This window comes from Rattus norvegicus, chromosome 18 (assembly GCF_036323735.1).
Source record: "Rattus norvegicus strain BN/NHsdMcwi chromosome 18, GRCr8, whole genome shotgun sequence".
NCBI classification, from domain to species: domain Eukaryota; kingdom Metazoa; phylum Chordata; class Mammalia; order Rodentia; family Muridae; genus Rattus; species Rattus norvegicus.
In genome coordinates, this window is record NC_086036.1 from 15563384 (window position 1) to 15584418 (window position 21035).

The 21035-nt window shown below is 44.2% G+C and overlaps 1 protein-coding gene and 1 pseudogene across 3 annotated transcripts; one reads left to right on the forward strand and one right to left on the reverse strand.

The window, feature by feature from the left end:
• Positions 1-5876, forward strand: Pnrc1-ps1 (proline-rich nuclear receptor coactivator 1. pseudogene 1; annotated as a pseudogene).
• A 3771-nt stretch (positions 5877-9647) lies between these two features.
• Zfp24 (zinc finger protein 24) lies at positions 9648-20049 on the reverse strand. 3 transcript variants are annotated; one of them, XM_006254464.5, is made up of 4 exons: positions 18551-20049; positions 15518-16017; positions 15141-15288; positions 9648-12033 (listed from the first exon to the last, which is right to left on the reverse strand). In XM_006254464.5, the coding sequence occupies exons 2-4, from the start codon at positions 15935-15937 to the stop codon at positions 11495-11497; spliced, it is 1107 nt and encodes a 368-aa protein (XP_006254526.1). In that variant the 5' UTR covers positions 15938-16017; positions 18551-20049; the 3' UTR covers positions 9648-11494. The 3 variants fall into 3 exon arrangements, with proteins under 3 accessions (XP_006254526.1, XP_006254527.1, NP_892000.1); XM_006254465.5 differs by lacking the exon at positions 18551-20049 and adding an exon at positions 18032-18452; NM_182955.1 differs by having other exon boundaries at positions 11362-12033; positions 18507-18578.
• Between the last annotated feature and the right edge of the window lie 986 nt (positions 20050-21035).

Genomic DNA, 21035 nt, shown 5'->3' on the forward strand with positions numbered 1-21035 from the left:
TTCAGTCTTAGCAGGACCCAGGGCTTCCCCTTCCACTGTTCCACCGTATTTTTAATTTAGTTCCGTGGATTTTTTGTTTCCAGTTGCTCTGCTCTTCCCCCCAATTTCAACTCCCATGCTTACCCTTTCTTCTCACCTGCCTTTTCATCCACGGGACTGAAAACACCCATTTTGCTGGCTTTTCTCCTAGGATCTGGATGAATTCGTATCCCTTTTCGTCTCCTCTCCGAGGTCCCTGCTCAGTTACTAGTGTATTGGTTGCTTTTTTCATTGCTGTGACAAAATGCCTAAACCAAGGCAACTTAAGGGGCTTACGCAATGTAAGAGCTTGGGCTCGTTTTGAGGGTACAGCCCATCACAGCAGGGAAAGCACAGCACCAGGAGTGTGAGGATTATATAACATATATACGCGGAAACAGAATGACAGACACCAGTGTACAATCACTTTCTGCCTTGTACGAGCACTGTTTGCACACTTTACACACATCTTTTGTGTAAAGATATGAAGGGTGAAGTCAACACCGGGGTCTTCCTCAATGGCTCTGTACCTGATTTCTGAGACAAGGTCTCTCACTAAGTCTGGAGTTTATGAATGGGCTAGATAGGCTGGCCAATGAGGATGTCTCCTTCCCACCAATACCGAGGTTAAGGATGTGTGTCACCATGACTGACTTTGACGTTGGTTCTGGAGATCTGAATTTGTGTCCTTAAGTTTACACAGAAAACACGTTCGGCCCACTGGACCACCTCCCCAGGTCTTCACTTTCTCCATTTTAGTTTTGGACCACAACCTATGTGATGGTGTAACTTAACATTCAGGGTGGCTCTTCTGTCCTGAGTTAAAACCCGGTACTGTCCAGGCAAACCTAACTGTATTTCCCAGGTGGTTCTAAATCTCCTCACGTTGACACTGATATGGATTAACCATCATGAGTTCACCCTTGGTCAAACTGACATCCATGCACATCATTTTTATATCATCCATTCCACCCTTGGCCCGCAAAGGCTCATGTCCATTTCATAATGCAAAATTCACTCAGTCCAGCTTCAAAGCTCTCTCCCATAGTCTTTAACATACCCAACACTTCAAATGTCTAGTCTTTTCTGAGACTTAAAGCAGTGATCCCTGTAAAATCAAAGCGTGAATTATATACTTCTAAATTACACTGGCACAAAATAGACATTCCCATTCAGGCTACTTCTAAAAGTGTCTTAATTAGCTTATCAAATGGCAGGTTTCACGACTTTCGTACATGCTTTTGGTTAACCCTGCCCCCACTTATCTTTCTGCCCCCAGGCCTTTTAAACACTTCCACCTTCAATGTCCCTTGCATGGTCATATTTCATGTGTTCTACTACTCCCCCTCACTTTTTTTTACACAACAAACACTTTTAGGACATCTCTCTCTCCCTCGAAGTTTCTTTCGACCTTTCGTGGGCTCCTTTCTGACTTATTGGCCTCTGTATGCACTCCCACATAAATACACAAGTACAAAAGCTAGAAGCTAGTATGTGCATATGAGATGCACATATGTGCACATATGTGAACAGCCTACGATACCTCTGTTCTCAAGATAGAGTTTCTCAGTGTAGCACTGGAACTTGCTCTGCAAACCAGGCTGGCCTCAAATTCACAGAGATCCACCTACCTCTGCCTCTCAAGTGCTAGGTGGGACTAAAGACCGAGCCACAACCACCCAGCTAATTTCATTTTTATGGCTAAAAAAAAAAAAAAAAAATCCATTGTGTATATCTAACATTATACTGGACCTTGCACATATTTTGTTAAACTTAGAACTAAGAATTTTGTTTTTAAAGGCTAAGAACTAAAAACAAAAAAATGTAAAATGTCATAAGTTTTTGGTTTGATTTTGCAATGCAGTGAGCCTAACCCAGAACTTTGTGCGTGTTGACAAGCACCTTACCACTGAGCTATACTACCACCATATACTTCATTGATGTGTCTTATGGTTTCTACTTCTGCAATAAAACATGACCAAAAGCAAGAGGTGAGAGAGGGCGTTCTCTCACCTCACAGCTCTCAGGTCTCCATCACTGAGGGAGGCCAGGGTAAGAACTGGAGCCAGGGCTGTGGCAGAACTGATGACTGGCTTGCTGCTGCTGAGGCTTTCTTACACACACAGGACTATCTGTCCACGGCTGGCACTGCCCACTTTGTGTTTGGCCCACCCACATCAGTCATTAAGAAAATGCCCATGGTCCTTGCCCCGAACCTTCCAACAGCAGCCTCCGCCGCTGCCCCGTGACGCCTGCTCCCCGTCGTCTGCCGAGCCCCACGCCATGACCCTCGTCTCCGCTCCACAGCGAGATCTCGCTCTGGGCGGCCGCCTAGCGCCCCTTGGGTTCCTCGGGGCCCCTCCCGATGGTGAGCCCGGCCCCGCTGCCCTTGCCGCGCCTTCCCGACCCGTGCGCTCTGCCACCCACCCTCTTCCTGCCGCACTTCCTCGGAGGGGACAGACCGTGCCTGGCGCCCGCGCCTCGCACCCCTGCGCCGTCCGGCTGCAGCTTGGTCCCGGCCGCTGCTCCACCACCCGCAGCGCCCAAGAAGCGGCGGAAGAAGAAGGTGCGGGCCAGCCCGGCCGGGCAGCTCCCAAGCCGCTTCCACCAGTTTCAGCAGCACCGGCCGAGCCTGGAGGGTGGCCGCAGCCTGGCACCGGGATCGATCGCAGCGCAGGAGGAGCGGGGTCCAGCGGCCACTGCCCTGCTATACAGATAGCCCCCACTCGCGAAGGAGGTTTTACAATCAAAGATGGGAAAATCGGAGAAAATCGCCCCTCCCCACGGCCAGCTCCTGCGTGGTATACACTTGTGGGAACAACCAAAGATAAGCAGACAGAAAAGCAAATTAACTTGCCACTAACCAAGATCACTTCTGCAAAAAGGAGCGAAAATGACTTTTTGGCAAGATTCTGCTTCCTCTGATAGAATGCAGAAGCAGGAAAAGAAAAAGTCTCTGAAAAATACTGAGAACATTAGGAATAACCATTTGAAGAAATCAGCATTTCTGACAGAAGGGAGCCAAAAGGAAAATTATGCCGGAGCCAAGTTCAACGACCCACCGTCCCCTGGTGTCCTCCCAAAGCCTCCGAGTCACTGGATGGGAAGAGCCACTGAAACTCCCAGCCAGAGCCGGGAGCTGATGGCAGTGCGCTTGAAAACGCTCCAAGTGCACACCGAGGCTCCAGTCTGCAGTGTGTACTAAACACAGATTCCCCGCGTCTTTGGACTAAAGGAAATGGATACGGCAGTGGAAACTTGCCATGTCGCAGCACCCGACACAATGAGCTTAAGTCACACAAGCAGCTTGTATTATATTTTGTATTTTGTAAATACTGTATACCATGTATTATGTGTATATATTCATACTTGAGAGGTACATTATAGTTTTGTTATGAAAGTATGTATTTTGCCCTGCAGATGTGGTGGGTGGTTTGTATATACAGTGGAGATATTTTAAGTGGGTGCCAAGGCACGTGGAAGACTTTATTTGCACAGGGAGCGAGGTTTTTTTTAAGAACAGCTGTCAAATCTCAAAAGTGAAGATCTAAATGTGAACAGTTTACCTAATGTACTACCGAAGCTTAAGTCTGGCACAGTCACTGTAAACATGGACTTTGTGTTTCTCTAAATTGACTTTACTTTTCATCTGTAATTGCTAGAAAGCTTTCTATTTTTACCAAACTTGACTTCTGGATATCAGTATATTGCCATTATTGAAAAGATTTAAAACACTTGTAATTTTAAATGCCAACCAAATTGGTTATAATCAAATTTTAAATCAATAATAATAATTTGGCCTCCACCCTTAAAAAAAAAAGAACAAGAAAAAAAGAAAATGCCCACAACTTGCCTATGGGGAGTAGGATGGAGGCGTTTTCTTACTTGAGGTTCTTCTCTTGCAGATAAATTTAGCATGGGTCAAGTTGGCAAAAATAACAACTAAGAGGTACAATTCTAAACATTCTTTTTCTTTTTTTTCGGAGCTGGAGACCGAACTCAGGGCCTTGCGCTTGCTAGGCAAGCGCTCTACCACTGAGCTAAATCCCCAACCCCTAATTCTAAACATTTTTGATCGGATCCCAAATATGTGTGTTTTGTTACGTGGTCTTACCACATAACCTAGATTAGCCTTCAAGTCCTGATCCTCTTTGACTGCTTCTTGAGTGATGGGATATGCTACCACACCAGGCTTTAGAGTGTGTCTTGCTGGCTGCTGGATATCTTAATGTAATTGTTCTGGGATCTACTGGTTTTTATCCTCCCAAGCCCTAGTTTTTAAGATTTCATTCAAGGTATTATTTTTGTTTTGTTTTAAGATTATTTTTTAGATTTAACAAGACTCTTCCTAGATGAGGGTGTAGGTGAGGGGCGGGGAAGAGACTTCCTGGTATTCTAACCCCAGAGTTCTCAATTTCACCACAAGCCATCTGTCCTAATAATATAGTTATGCAATCAATGCACAGTGTTCAGCTATCCGTCTGGCTTTTGCCCATTAGATGCCAGCAGTGGCCATACTCCATGGTGTGACAGTCAAAACTGTTCAGACACTGCCTCCCCTTCAGGCAAAAATCACTCTTTAAAAACACCAGAGAGGGGCTGGAGAGATGGCTCTACAGTTAAGAACACTCATTGATCTTCCAGAGGACCTGGGTTCAATTCCCAGCACCCACGTGGCAGCTCACGACTGTCTGTAAACTCAGTTACAGGGGACTTGACATCCTCACAGAGACATGCAGGCAAAACATTAAATTACAAAACAAAACCCACCAGAGAATGTTCTGGGGGTTGTGAGGTCTAGTGGTTCTCTATCCCAAAGATTGTTCTTTACCCAGTTTCACATGTGCCCATAACTCTTCGAATACCTGGGCAGAATCTTCTGGAGAACACGTCCTGTTTTCTCCCGGCAGATTGTGTCTTACATCCCAAGAGTCCAGCCACACTGGACTCCTGGGTCCATTTCCACTTTGGGAGACCACTAGGCTTTGCTCCTCCCTCTCCATGTGGTTACCTAGAAACTCCAGTAATAACCCAAAGTAATAACTAATCCACCAAATTAGTCTCTCATCTCACCATCCTTTGCTTCTAATATGTACTCACTACTAATTCAGAGAGGTGAGACCTGGTCCCCGTAACTCCACTTTGACTGAAAAACTTCTGAGTGATTAAAAAGCCAGCATATTAAGCTAATTAAGAAAAATGCCAAAGAGAAGAATGTTTGGTATTGTGAGAGGTGAGTGGGTAGGGGAGAACCTGGGTCCAGTGGTAGAGTTAACTTTAGACAGAAGCACCCAGCTATCTCAAGGCAAAGTAACAAGCCAACATATGGACACTTAGGGTTATAGCTGTATTCTTCTAAGTGTATATGATTGTGTGTATGCATCACCATTTACTCAAGTTTCCCAGGGAGGGTTTCATCGAGAGACTTAGTTTGAGGAAAGATACACATGAGAATATAACTATGAAGAACTGGATGTACTTGAGATGATAAGAGCAGACGGTTGGAGCAGTGTGACCACAGTGGAGCCTCCTGTGAGGACAGAGATCCAGTTAGCACTGGCTGAGTTTGGACTTTTCTTCTGAATGCACTGAGAGCCTATGAGGAGTTCTACGCAAAAAGCAACATGACGGCTAAGACTAGTGTGGAAACAAGGACCATACAGTTTTAACTCTTAAATGCTTTACTGGGTTGGGGTTTTTGTTGTTTGAGACAGATTATGTAGACCAAACTGGCCTGAAACTCAAGATCTGCTGGGATTAAAGGCATCTACCAGCACCACATCCTTATGTATTTTCTTATGAGGGTTTACAGTAGAAAATAGATAAAATAAAAAAAAAATACCCAAAACTTAACTTGAGGCCACAGTCCAAGTAGTATTCTAACACTATAGATTTCATTGGTGCGAAACTATACTGTGTGTAAACTTTATGCATGTTTAAGCCATATTTTTATATGGTTTATATACATATATACACATGTATTTGTGTATCTTAGGGTTTCTATTGTGATACAACACCAGAACCAAAGGCAACTTTGGAAGTAAACAGTCCATTCTGCTTAGATTTACACATCACAGTTCATCGTGGAAGAACTCGGGGCGGGAACTCAAACTGGGCAGGAGCCTGAATGGGCAGAGACCTTGGAAGTGCACTGCTTACTGGTTTGCTCACTGTTTGCTCAGCTCACACTCTCAGACCATCCAGGATCATCTGGCCAGGGTTGTCCCCATCCACAATGGGCTGGGCCCTTCCCCACCAACCATCAGTCAAGAAAATGCCCTGCAGCCTTGCATAAAAGTCTTTCCCCAAATCAGGAATTAGGCTTGAGTGAGTAATAGAATGTCCCCTCTCCCAAACCCATGTCAGATAAAGGTAATTTTGAAGGACTCCACGTACCACACATGTGAGTTTTAAGACAACGCCCTAAGAGTTAGCCAGGTACAGCAGTGTGCTGGCGGCCAGCATGACACAAGCTCGTCATTCTGGAAGAGGGAATCGTAACTGAAAATGTGCCATCACCACAATAGCCTGTGGGGCAGGCATGTGCTGCATTTTCTTGATGACTGATGGGAGAGGGCCCAAGTTCACTGTGGGTGCTGCCAGCCCTGGACTAGTGGCCTGGGTGCTGTAAGAAAGCAGGTTCAAGAAGCCGTCAGGTAAAAGCCAATAACCAGCATCCTCCATGGCCTCTGCATCAGTTCTTGCCTCCAAGTGTCTGTCTTGAGTTCCTGTCTTGTCCCTGCAGACAGGAGTTAAGTCAGGGCAGGGACTTAAAAGGAGTTGTTTGATGGAATAAACCCTTTCCTCCTCAAGTTGCTTTGGGTCTTGGTGTCTTATCAGAGCAATAGAAGCCCTAAGACAAGCATAGGTTTATCATACCTGGACCCAAATGAATCTGGATTGAGAACTGTGGGAGGCAATGTTTGAAAGTAGTTCAGACATGAGAGCCAGAATTCAGCAACCATTAGAATGTCAAGAATGTGAGTGGTTGTGGGAATCGGGGAGGAGAAAGACTAAAGTAACACATGGCAGAGGTTAACAGAGCCCAAATCATAGAAGGCCATGCTAATTTTATTAACTTATATAATGCATGAAGTCTCTAATTTTAAAACTACAAAGGTTTGCTACAAGTCAGTAAGAAAATACAAATACCCTATATATAATCAGGACAGAGGCCAAATGTGATTATCTTAAACAAGAAAGGGACTTCATTGGCTCAAAAATCTTTAAAGTCCAGAGGTAGGGCAGGCTTTAGGCACATCTGGATCTAGGGCCCCCAGAAAATATCAGAACTTAAGTTTTCTCACCATCCCTGCTGGCCTGAATTTCTCCTCAGTTATTCTCTCCATATGGTAAGTGTGCAGGTTCACATTGTCCTTGGGTCTCCAGCATCTCCAAAGCCTTTTTGCCAGTGGTTGCGGCTCCTGAGCACTCTCCCTGGCCTGCTTTACACTGTATGCCTACTCTCTAAGCGCTGTGGTTAGGATGCTGTGTGGCTCAGGCCAGGCCTGCTCACGTGCTCACCAAAGCCATATGGGATGGGTTATCCACAATCAATATGGATACTGTTACCATAAATGAGGGGAGAAGTGCAGAACAGATACCCATACATAACCCAATACAAAGGCACAGAAGCTATGAATGAACAACCCTCAGGGAATTGTAAATGACCAATAAAGAACTCCAACTTCAGGATTCATCAGGGAAGGCAGGTAAGGACAGTTTCCTTTTCCTCTATCAAGTGTAGGTAAGGCTATGTGGGGAAATGGACACTTTTCAGAGCTGATGAAGATTACACTGATGACTAGAGCATCTTAATAGCTAACCATGCACCTCACAGGAATTTAAATACCATAATATTTAAGACAAAGGTATCTTAAAAATCCTATATAATCCTGTTTATTTGAAAGGTGTTCACGTTTCTGCATATTCACATGGAAATGTGTAGATACTGTACCAGGATATACAGCACACTTAAAAGTGGAACCAACCAGAAGCCCTGAAGAAAACAGTCTCTTCTCTGACACTTGTCTATCTTAAGTTTTGTATGGTGTTAACTTTAGTAATTTATACTTTCAGAAATAAAGAAATGGGCAAGACCAGACAAGGACATAAAAATAGCCAACAGACAAAAAATATCCCATCTTACTAATAAAGGTACAGCAAAAAAGTGGGAAAAAAGAACGGGTCTCCAGGATGAGCATCAGATAGGAGTGCGGCAAACAGGCATTACTAATGGAGTTATAAAATTAGTACAAGGTGGACCCCCCCCCCCCCAATGCCAATATGTACTTTATGAGCCAATAAATCCATTTCTAGTTATTTGTGTTAGACACAACTACATAGGTAGTAAATGTATGTCTACAGATGTTAGCCATATCTATTATGTATAAAGAACCTACTAACCCTTCACTATGGAGCTGGTTAGATGGACTGTGTTTTCATGCAGTGGAATACTATATAGCTATGAAAATGTGCACATCAGTGTGGGGAGTCTCACCACAGATGTACAATGGAGACGTCACTACCTCAGGTTTGCTGAGGACTAAAGCACGGTAAAGCACTATAGTTGGTGTGTGCTGTACTCAACCTCGAAGGTCAGCTATTAATTTAAAAGACGTTTGCTTAAACAGGTACAGAGCTAAATTTGGAAGGATAAGAAACCAGATTACCACTATTTCTGCTAAATCTGTTATCTTTGCTCATCTTTTGTTTTTGCTTTGTGAAAAAGTCAAATGGCTTTTCAAGTTTTTTTTTTTCTTTTTTTTCCGGAGCTGGGAACCGAACCCAGGGCCTTGTGCTTGCTAGGTAAGCGCTCTACCACTGAGCTAAATCTCCAACCCCACTTTTCAAGTTTGTTAAATGGAAAAAAAACAAAAGATGTAGGACTTAAATTCCATCAAAACCAATCAAAAAACCCAGCCTTGGGAATTTTAGCTCTACCATGTCCAAGTCACACATTCTTTGGGTCTTGTTTTTCCCACAGATTCCAATCCAATGCTTAGCAATTGTTTCAGTAGAGAAAATGTCCCCTAAGCTCACACAGGTGTAAGACAGGCTGCAATGGTCAAACATCAACTAGGTGTGATTATTCAAAATCACTAAAAGCCACTAAACTGTCTGTTGGGCCAGTTAGTCTGCAGGCCTTAACAGAACTGCTAACCAGAAAGGTGCTGGTTAGGCCACTGCTTGGCAACTGCTACAGGCCTACTTCATTACTGTGCACCCCCAAAATATATGTCAGCAATCACTAACTGTAAATTAATTTGTTGAACAAAGTCAGTTAAATACAAACCCCATCGCTTCCTTTTCCTATATACCCTCAGGGTTTTAGCCCAGTCCCCTCTCACAGAGCCTTGTCTGAGCTTCCTTCCCAACAGGAACACGGTGTCAGAGCTGACAGACCTCACGTGTTCACCAACTCTAATGCTACCTTCTGTGCTTTCACGTCACCAAGCAGCTTTGGCCTTCGAGACAAATCTACCCTAAAGTTGTTAAGACTGACATTCCACCCAGAGGCTACTTACCCTTTACCTACCTAGCCTAAGAGTTCTGCCATCCCTGCAGGCTTTAATCCTACCGGGAAAGAAGCCAGGCATTAATAAATAAGTAAGGCAGGTTCAAGCCACTTTATCTTAGAGCAGAGGAGTTTCCAGCTTTATTGGACATTAACTTGTTTCCTCTCAGCCACAGAGAAAGACCCAAACAAAAGTCCCTACATTTTCTTGTATAACTTAAAAATACATTATAGCATTACTACATATTTATACCTCAATAAATCTTCATCTATAAAGCACATTTCTTATAATTGTTCTCAGAAAATCATGAACAAGCGTCATTCTGCCTCACCTCAGCAGCGGTGCTGCATTTTTTACTGCTTTTCACCAGGTTCACTCAAAAACCTCACTTTTCACGTTAAAATTTGACGAAGCACCAGATAGGACCCAAATAACTGGAGCTATAAAATATTTGTACTTGCATGGATAATTTTCCATGTAACAATGCCTGTCTTACATACAAAACAAAACAAAACCAAACAAAACCTCTTCTCTTACCCACTGCTTTAACTTCCAGAGTTTTCCATTAAACAGTAGAACCACAGTACTTGGATTCTTAGCCAAGGCATACAGAATCCTACTACTAAAATGTATTACTTTTAATACTTCTTTAAAAAAATGTGTTAAGACTGTAGATTAGAAAATCAATTCTGACCGTTAATAAACTAGTAATTAATAGCTTAGTTGTTTAAAGTACAGTCCATTCAATGTGTAGCTACAACCACAATGCTACTAGAAATGTTTGGATTTTTAAGATTCATAAACTTTCAAACTAAGAGTGTGTCTTGAGCTCAGCTCTGAAGAACGCTAAGAGCTGACCAGCTAGCTCTCCCTCCAAACACAACACACTGGCAAGAGAACTACAGCTCTGGCGCTCTCAGAGGTGGCTGGGAATGGTGATGGGGAAACCCCTCATGACTTACAGTGGAGCGAATACCTACCTGCTTAGGTAGGATTACAGTACCCAGCACAGTGCACTGTCAGTAGAAACGTTTAATAAGAAATGTATGGCTGTTTTAGCCTGGTGTTCAACCCTTTTGTACCAAAGGAATAAAAATAGCAAACCTGATATTGCTGCCCACCCTATCACGGAATTCCCTGTCCTTAACTAGGATGAGGCAAAATGAGTTAAGAATTTTTCTAAAAGCCATGTCATACATATAATTACTTTAATTTTACATTTGCCTTTCAATATCACTACATTCTTCCTTAGTGTTTGATTTACCATCACTTCTACAATTGTCTGTGTTTACACAGGAAAACCATTTTAGTTAGTAAGATTCCCACAAGTTAGGTAAAATCACTTTTTCCTTTGGAGGTTTCCTGTAGACTGACTGTACTTAAGAGACATGCTTCACCAGGGAACTTCCCCAGTTGTCCCTCCGCTCCTGGAAGTTTTGCTGCCATCTCTCGTCTGAGACTTAAGGCTTATCTGACTGCGGCTTTGGCCGTTATCTTCTCAACCTGAACAAAAGGAAGCTAAGCTTTCAAGGATGGTTCTAAACCTTGAAGATGGGCTTTAGATTTTACAATTCCTGTGTTGCCCTTTAAAACAAAAAGGTGTGCACCCTCACAGAACACCCCTCCAGTGATCAACACAGAAATAAAGTAGCTGTCTGAAAAAGGGGAGGGACAGAGAACCAGGCATCTAATTACTTGGGGAGAAAAAAAGAAAATATAAACATCACATGGAAAATTTAGGTTATTAACACCTGAATTATTTAAAATTTCGGTTTCTAGGCAGGTATAACACCATTTCTTTCAAGGTAATAATGGTGAATGAAGATTTTTTTTTTTTTATTTCCCAGTAGATTTTCTCAGTCAATGGGGAAAAATAGTTTCCATATCTCTTCACTTTTTAATTTTGTCTTCATTTCTGAAGAAAAAGACCTGAGTGCTGATTGTTTCCTCATAATTTCTTAAACCTTCACAACATTTAAAAGTTTTTCTGCATTGTGTCTTCTCTGATGTCTAAAAAGATTTGAGCTTTGACTATAGGATTTCCCACACTGAACACATTCATACGGTTTCTCCCCAGTGTGGATTCGCTGATGGTTAATGAGCCCAGAATTCTGGCTAAAGGCTTTCCCACATTCGAGACACTTGTAGGGTTTTTCTCCAGTATGGACTCTCTGGTGCTGCACCAGGATGGAGCTTCTGCTGAAGGCTTTCCCACATTCGACACATCCGTAAGGCTTCTCCCCGCTGTGGATTCTCTGATGAAGAATAAGGGCAGAGCCCTGACTGAAGTGTTTCCCACACTCGTCACATATGTGTTGTTTCTTTCTGGAAGGATTTCTCTTTCTTTCAAACCTGCCCTTGGGAAAACAGGTTTCTCCATATTTGAAAATCTGAGGAACACCTATGTTGAGAGTGCCAGGAACCTCGTGAGACTCTCCCGCTGAAGCGATCTCCTGCTTTGGGGCCAGGGCTCCATTCTCTGCCGTAGCATCATCATCTGAAATAAAGAGAAAATGTAAGTATCACTCAGTGCCTAGTTGGAGAGAGAAGGACTTAAGGAAAGAAGTGGGTTTTGTTGTTGTTGAGGCAAGGTCTCACTATGCAGCTGCTGCCAGCCTCAAACTTCCTATGCAGACCAGGCTGGCCTCGAATTCAGAGATCTGCCTGCCTGCGCCTCCCAAATGCTGGGATTAAAAGTATGTGCCACCATGCTTGGCAAAAAGAAGATAACTTTTTCATGAACTAAAAATAAATAGTTTGTGCACATCTGAGTATATAAGGTTGACTACTCTCAAAAAAAAAAAAAAAAGAAGATTATGCAGTTAATGAGCTAATGGCATGGCAGCAAAATGACACGAAAGGTTTTATCTAAATTTAACACAGGGGCTAGAGAGATGGCTTGGCCATTAAGAGCACTTGATCCTTCAGAGAACCCAAGTTCGGTTCCCAGCACCTATCCTGGGAAGCTCACAACCATTACAACATCAGCTCTAGGGGATCCACCTTCCTCTTCTGACCTCTTGGGTACAGGAACAAGTGACACACACACACATACATAATACACACATTTAAAAAAATAGAATAGGTGACAAACAGATTATCAGATAAGGGGGGAAATCAAACTGATATGGTTAGGTCTGAAAAAACTTTGGAATAAAAAACAATTACCATTAAAAAATGTTTTTAAAGAAATTACATCAAAATAAAGGTATAACATAAAAAGTCTGTCAAGGGGACTGGAGAGATGGCTCAGAGGTTAAGAGCACTGACTGCTCTTCCAGAGGTCCTGAGTTCAAATCCCAGCAACCACATGGTGGCTCACAACCATCTGTAATGGGATCTGATTCCCTCTTCTGGTGTGTCTGAAGATAATGACAGTGTGCTCATATACATAAAGTAAATACATCTTAAAAAAAAAAAAAAGTCTGTCAAACAGTAGCTACTGCTGAAAAAGGTTAGTATGTCACGGCCAATGCTGAACTTAGAGCAGAACACAGGAGTCCTGATGGAAAAAAAGGCCAAGAACTGTGTATGTTTTTTTTTCTTTTTTTTCGGAACTGGGGACCGAACCCAGGGCCTTGCGGTTGCTAGGCAAGCACTCTACCTCTGAGCCAAATCCCCAACCCCAAGAACTGTGTATGGTAACTTACACTTTAACTCCAACACTCACAGAAGGCAAGGGGAGGAAGAAGTCTGAATCCAACGCCAATTCCAAGAACAAAGCAAGTTCCAGTCAGGACACAAAGACCAAGTCTCAAAGAACAGGACAAAAAAGCTAAGGCTAATCTGAGGCCACCTACATTAACTAAAGCCCTGACACTTCAAACTCCAATACACAATAAATGAAAGGTTCCCCATTAAAGAAATGTGCTCCAACTTGGAATTTGTCATGATAGCTGGAAAAATTGTTCAAGTCTTAGAAGTATATGTCTAGAAAAAAAGCCTCAAGTTTAAGCAGCAGCACTGTCTGCCCACAGGCAGGGGTAAGAGCAAGTCGCACCAATTTTTCTGGAACTTTAACAGTAGAGAGAGGACAGTTGTCACACAGAGCAGCAGCGCTCAAAAGTCACCAGTGATGAATGACACAAGGGTTGATCAAGGGAGAAAGCAGAAGAGTGGGAGAGCCAAGGGCCTGAGGGGTCATGAGGCTTACAGGCTTGAAAAGTCAAGTATGAGGGGCCGGTGGACACACGACCTGAAATAAATGGAATGTTCTGGATGTGAAAGCGACTGGAGTGCTAAAATGAGGCCGACAGGGAAAGCTACCCTGACATTCAGGAAGAGGACATGTTCTCTACCCACGAAAGACATCTTGAAAGGATACAGCTCCGGAACTATCCAATGGAACGAGGTCCCATGACAGGTAAAACCAGTGTTGCACATTACACCTGAACCCCAGTTCTGGTTTGTAGCACCCCTCTAAGGAGAAGAACGCTGCTCATATCTTAATTTGTGGCATGCTGGTTATTATTTCCACCTACTCCGAGGACTGATCCTGAAGCAATCTCAAACAAGATATCGCAGAAGCAAACTGCAGCCCGCGAGTTTAGCATATACTAGGTCACATAAACAAGTGCACAGCATTAAGTACCTGTACTGCAATGCTCTCTCCTGACCTCTGATGGTACCTGCACACACATGCACACACTCGTGCACAAGTTACACATAAGCCTTAAAAGACAGATAAATCTTTTTAAGGGAGCTGGGGAGAAGTTCAGTGGTTGAGCATGGACTACTCTTCCAGGGTTAATTTCCAGCACCGACAAGGCAGCCCACAAACATCTGTAACTCCAGCTCCCGGAGAGCTGACATCGTCTTTTGATTTCCAAGGGCACCCAGCACACACATGCTACAAAGACACACATGAAGGCAAATAAAGACTCTAGGGAATATTACAGGGAAAAACTGAAATAGTTGAAATTTTAGGAAAACTTCAGTGATACAATAAATAAAAAGGTTGTGGGAGGTTTCAGATAAACTCACCAGGTCAAGTGATAAAAGACACACGCGCGCCCGCAGTAAACAAGCAGTGAGTTGTTGTCTGCACGGCTGTTAAATATGCTCAGAATTTGGAGGGAAAAAAGATAAAAGAAATACGATGGGAATTTGCTTTGTGTCCGCAGGACTTTGACATAATTCGTCATGTTTTATGGTTTGTTTTTAGACTTGATTATAACTTCACATACACACACAGCCAAAATCATTGAAAGTGTAAGTTAAAAGAATAAAATATAATCCAACAATAAAAAAAAAATTCACTAGGTCAGTACAAAGGAGATGGAAAGCAAAAGAGCATGAAACGCAGCAGCTCAGGAATCCCATGAACAAAGCAGCCTTGGCTACAGGTCCTGGCTGAGAAACACACAAATGCTACATGGGCACAAATGTGAGCCCTACACAGGCAGGTCTTCATGAAAGAAGACGGCAAAACCGCTGAAGATGTTAATGTCTGGGAGTAAAAGTACCTCAGGCCAGTGAATCAATCAGCAGAAAAAGACAAGCTCTTAATGCAGACATATTTCTAAAACTGCAGACTAAAAGGGGTTTGCCACAAGAACAAGCAAAGCACTCTGGGGAAAGTCAACATGGTGTCCTGGTCCTCACCACAGTGCCTCAGAGAGTGGAGTTCCCAGGATGCCCACTTGAGCTGGTTCTCTACGGCGTCAAGCTCAGAACTCGGTAATCCCTGAGCGTCTTCTTGAGATGCTATCTCTTCTACAAGTACTTCCCGTTTCCGCCGACGGAGAGAAACCTGAAAACAAGATTTGAGTTTGGTTGAGAAGGGACTCTGACACTAAGCAGTATAACAGAACATACAGAAGACATGAGAATCCTAGCTAGCAGCACAGCGGAGGTCCTGCCGAGTTGCAAGGACACTGGAGGGAGGTACAGATATAACTTAGCCAAGTGCAGTTAATCCAGCAGTTTGCCTACTGCTATGTTAGTGTCCTGCCTTGGGGAAATGAGTCAAGCATGCTCACCGGCTGTCCAGGGTCATCAAGTTCACTCTCCAAGTCCTCTAGAACAGTCACTGCCTCCTCTCCGTTCTCTGGGTGATGCTCTCGAACCAAAGTCTGTAGCTCCCTGGGGAGGATGGCGACAAACTGCTCCAAAACCACCAGCTCCAGTATCTGCTCCTTCGTGTGCGTCTCCGGTCTGAGCCACAGGCGGCACAGTTCTCGGAGCTGGCTCACCGCCTCTCGCGGTCCTGGTGAATCCTGGTATCCAAACTGCCTGAACCGCTGCCGGAAAATCTCCGGGTCAGGGAGATGGTTCCAGGAAATGCTCGATCCTTCTTCACCGTCAGGATCCTCCTCTAGTTTCACTCTCAGAATTTTTTCTTCTTCATCTGGATTTGGGATGATAAGTATTGAATCTTCTTCCACTGACTGGGCAGACATCCTGTTACAATACCTCCAAGAAAAGGCAACTGAGGCAAGGTACAGACCTCAGAAATACCCTGTTTTCCTCAAAAGTACTCCTAAGGTACAAGAAATAAAAAACACATAAATCACCAAGTACCCCATGATATTCGAAAAGCAGAAGGAAAAAAAAAGAGATACATTGCTTTACTTGATTAAAACTTGAAATCAATAACTTACACTGACTGAAAGTCTGCCATAGCTGGTAAACCACAGCCTATTTACCCTGCTGCCTGCTACACCATCCGTAGAGAAGTAGTGTAAACGTTTTAATGACTAAAAAAGTACAGAAATACTTCATGCTGAGAAAATATGATGTGTCTGTCTAGGACCAGCAAGGTTACTCATCTGGCAAAGGCCTGATGACTTGAGTCCAATGACCAACATGTACATAAGAGAAAAATTATTTCTGCAAGTCTGGTCTTCACAAGTGGGACAGACAGACACACACACAGAGACAGACAGACAAACACACACACAAGATGTAAAAATGTCTTTAAAAATGGTTTATGTACACTGTTTTTGCTTGCATGTATGTCTGTGTGAGGATGTCAGACCCCTTAGAACTGGAGTTAGAGACAGTTGTGAGCTGCCATGTGGGTGCTGGGAATTGAACTTGGGTCCTCTGGAAGAGCAGCCAGTGCTCTTAACCACTGAGCCATCTCTCCAGCCCCATTAATATGTTTACATTTTGTGTATATAAGTCATTAAATTTAATCGTGGTTTGGGCTATAATGTGGTAGAGTTGACAGTATTCAATGATTTCAGCTAAGATCTAAAACAATGTAATATTTACCAGCTTGCTCTTTTTAGGAAAAAAAAAAGATTGCTAATTTGTGACATATAGTCTACAAAGGGTAATTTAATAGCCTACAGTATCTGGGTAAGATGCAGTCTACCTCAGTGTTCTCCAAACGTCCTGAAGCTTGGGACTGGAGAGTTGGTTCAGCAGTTAAGAATGCATTCCCCTGCAGTGGACCCTGGTTTGTTTCCCTGAACCACAAACTCCTCTCTCTTCTCACCTCCTCAGGCACCAGGCAAACACACAGTGCAAATATACATAAAATAACAAACTAAGTATTCAGAACAGTAGGACACATAAAACATGTTTTTTGACATTTATTTCGTGTTGGAACACATCAGCACAGGTGTGGAGGTCAGGGGACATTAGTTCCCTCCTGCTATGTGCAATCTGGGATCTTGGGAACAAGCCCCCGACCTGATGAGGCACCCTACTTTTCATTTTTTGCAAACCTGGAGTAGGAAATAGATCAACCGTTCTCCCAGTTAGAATCCCCCAGAATGAGAGACTATCCTTACCCATCATGCTCTACTGCTGAGCTAATCCCCAGAATTGTCACAAATACTCTAATGTTTGTTTAGGAACTCCCTAAACTTAAAATATATGCGAAAAATGTTCACTAGTAGATAGGTATGCGCCCAAAAGCCCAACATTGTAGGCTTTACATGCAGAAGCAAGATTATGGTCATCCATGTGGCAAAGCCAACCTGGGCTATTAGATCTTGTCACAGACTTTCTTTTACACAGTTCAGTAACAGATCATATAACACTGGGGAAGGAACTATTTCACATAACATACAAATGTTACTCAGGCTTCCACCACACCATACATACATTTAAACTTACAGTGACAAGCTTCAACCACAGCAAATTCTATTAGGAAAAAGCACTCACAACTTCTCAGTGTACGGGAGTCTTTTCCCTGATGAAGCTTCCCCTAACTTTTCCTTTGGGGAAATCTGAGCTACTTTCTGATGCTTTTGGAATTTGCAAAATCATAGCCGTGCCACGGTTTACAGCACATAAAGAATAATAAGTTTACGGCTACTGTTTATTAGAGCCAAGAACTTAAGAGACAGAAACTTAAGAAAACCATATTGAAACCGATCAAGATGAAGACAAAAGATCAGAAAAGGCTGTCTCAAACTGACAGGTCATATAGACACTCAGGAGTGGGATGGCCTGATATCAAAATCTAAGTTCTTATTCCTGGACCCGATTCTATCAGCAATCAAGCATTTCTATGTGATAGAAACTGCTTTTTCTTTTACTTTGTACTGCACCAAGCTCGTGGGATGTGGAGGAACGCCGTCCGGCACTCGGCGGGATCCTGGTCTTCAGCGACCGCCCGCCTCACAGCGCTGAGCCCAGCCTGCCCCAGCAACTCGGACGTCCTCTTCCCAGCATTCACCAGGAAGGGCTGCAGAAGCCCCAGAACCACCCCGCCACACAGGACAGGCACTTCCGCCCGGGACCGGCGGGACTACAAATCCCAGCAGGTCGCGCGCGAGAACGGCCGGATCCCCCCTCGGCTTGAGCGTCTCCCAGAATCCTCCGCGAGCCGCTAGAGCCTCGAAATAGAACAAAACCGGCCCGTGGGGGAGGGGAAAGCAGGCCGGAGAGGATGCGGGCGCTGGAGGCTCTGCGGACCCCCGAAGTGCCGCAGGTCGCCGCCGCCCTTCCGCCGCCGCGGCCTTTTATGCGCACGCCCGGAATGCTGAGCGTCGCCGGCCTCTGGACCCTTACCTGAGCCCCCGCCTCCTCGAACCCTACCCCCGCGCGCTGCTGACCTCTGGCTCGGGACCCGCCACAGCCTCGTCGTCCCGGGCAGACGCTGCGCCGCCGCTTTCAGCCGCTTCCCACAAGCCCCCGGCGCGCACGGCTTCCGGTCCGCAGGACGGGGGGGGGGGCGGGAGGGAATGGGGAAGCCGAAGCCCGGAGTTGCCATGGGGACGCGCGGTGAGCGGGGGAGGTGCCGCTTGATGACAATGGCCGCATTGAGGCTGCGCTTGGCCTTGCGCCTCTCACTGAGTGACTGTTGCTCTCTGTTCCACTTTAGAGAAAGGAAAGGGGAGCAGGAGGAACGTGGGCGGCAGTTTCACAAGTGCCCGGTGCTCCTCGCCGGAGCCCTCTGGAGTAACTAGCTTACTCCAGAGTTCTGAAACGTTCTGAAAACGTGCCATGATCGTGTCAGGCACCGTCGCTGTACAATACGTGTAAATCGTTTTTCTTTACCCGCACATCTTTACTTATTGAGCCTTTGGCCCTGAAACAAGGTTTGCCTCTAAACATGCCCCAAACCATTGTCTTCCACTACTGTGTTTCAAAGATTATGACAGATTATCAAAGAAACAAGATAGTTGAGACCTTTGTCACAGAGAATTGCAGAATATACTCATGCTGGTTGTTTGATGCCAAAAAAAGAGCTGCAGTCATAATCACTTAGATTGCCTCATTTCCCTATTTAAAGTGGATTTCAGCTACCTCAACTACCTTGACATTAAATAATTGTTACGTTGTTCTGTAGGCCATCTCTGGTCTGTTGCCTGCCTTTGCCTTCTGACCATGCGTGACTTGGACTTATTGTACAGCCTCAGCCTCACTGACCAATGAACGCCCTTTCCTCCAGGTGGCCTCAAGATGCTTGTGGACACTCTGAGAAGTGATCGCATTACTTAGCTGTGCTTTGTTTGAAAGTCTTGTAAAAAGTTGGGTCCTCCCTGTCCCTAGTTTCAGGATGCTGGCTGGTACATAGAAAACTCAGTAAGCACACTTTGAATAAATGCATCAATTGTGGGCTGGTCACATTGCCTGCGGCCTTTGCTAGGTCACATGTCAAGTCTCGGAAATCGCACAAAAGAGCTCTGTTTTGGAAAAAGTCTTGTTAGAAGCAAAGGTCAAGTTTGCAGAACACTTAAAGGATCCTCAAGCCTTGCCCTATTGTCTCATTCAGAAGGGCCTCTGCAAAGTGTCCTGGGCCTCTGCAAAGTGTCCTCGGCCTCTGCTTGTTAGTGAATGAGAGAGCAGTAAACAAGCAGCTCACAGAATAGCAAGACTTCCCATTCCAGCCAGAGCTCACCTTCCCACAACCCCTGTAACTTTTCACTCTTCACTGTGAGGTTTTAGTACAGCCTTCCCCCATCTCCTGTTTGGCTGTAGACAGGATCCGGCTTGGCTGTTCTCTGCAACCTTTTTGTCTATTGTGATTCCGAAGAGCTAACTCAAAGCATACTTTGTTTTGTTTCTTTAAGAGATTTTATAGCAAGTTAATACTGAAAAACATAATAAACCCACTCAAGTAAAAAATGTGACATTTTGTAATTTGCTTTGCCTTTTGATCCATTCTCAGTTAATTTTAAAGTAGTGAATGGGAAGGAACCATAGTGGGAATTTCCTTATGACATTACTTCTTTGCATGCACCCAGTTTGGAAAACTGTCATTTCAAGCCCTTTTTTCCAGAATGGTAACCCTCACTGTCTTCTTAAAAGTCTAGGCAACCTGGAGCTTGGAGCTGGAGAGACTGTCGGTTAAGAACTTGGTCTGCTGTTTAATAGCCCATATCTGCTTTCCAGCTCACAACCACCTGCCCTACAGCTCCAGGGGGTCCAACAACCTCTTCTGTCGCTACCACACTTGCATACACATCACACACAGTCAACATACATTTAAAAGATAAATGTTAAAATATTTAGAGCATCCTGTTCCTCTGGGTAGCCCAAGTGAGGGAGTAGTCCCATACCAGAGGTGATGACCTTGCACTCCATCCACACAGGCCTCATAGCTGAGGCTCGGTGGAATATCAGATCCTGTTGGAACAGATAGATGGGAGGCTTGTGAATACTTACTACCGGACCATTTCTTTCTGTGCCTCCCTACCAGGTTGTCCTTGACACCTTTTCACCTCCTCTTAGGTAATCATGGCACTGCCTTGCCTTCCTAGTTTAGGTACAAACTTTGAAACCCAAATTGATTAGCTACAAGAGGTTCTATAATTCACCCCACTCCTTTATATCGTTTGGGTGTAAGAGATGATCTAGCACCTCTGGCCGATCTTGCTTACATTCTCTTCTTGTAGAACCCAATCTACATGGTGGTACAAACCTTTAATCCTTGCACTTGGGAGACAGGCAGGCCGATCTACATATTAAGTTCCAAGCTAGGCAAGGCACCATGGTGAGACCCTGTCTCAACCCTAAAGAGGCTCATTTCTAATTTTTCTTAAGATTTAATTTTAGTTTTAATTATGTGTATGCATGTGTCCCTGTGCACCCTTG

Bases quoted from the DNA above. Each gene is read 5' to 3' on its own strand.
- Zfp24 (XM_006254464.5), bottom strand. From the start codon at position 15,937: ATGTCTGCCCAGTCAGTGGAAGAAGATTCAATACTTATCATCCCAAAT. The intron at 15,289-15,517 runs GTGAGCATGCTT...TCTTGTTTTCAG, and splicing joins TTGATGACCCTGGACAGCCG to GTTTCTCTCCGTCGGCGGAA. The intron at 12,034-15,140 runs GTGAGGACCAGG...TCTTTATTTCAG, and splicing joins CCACTCTCTGAGGCACTGTG to ATGATGATGCTACGGCAGAG.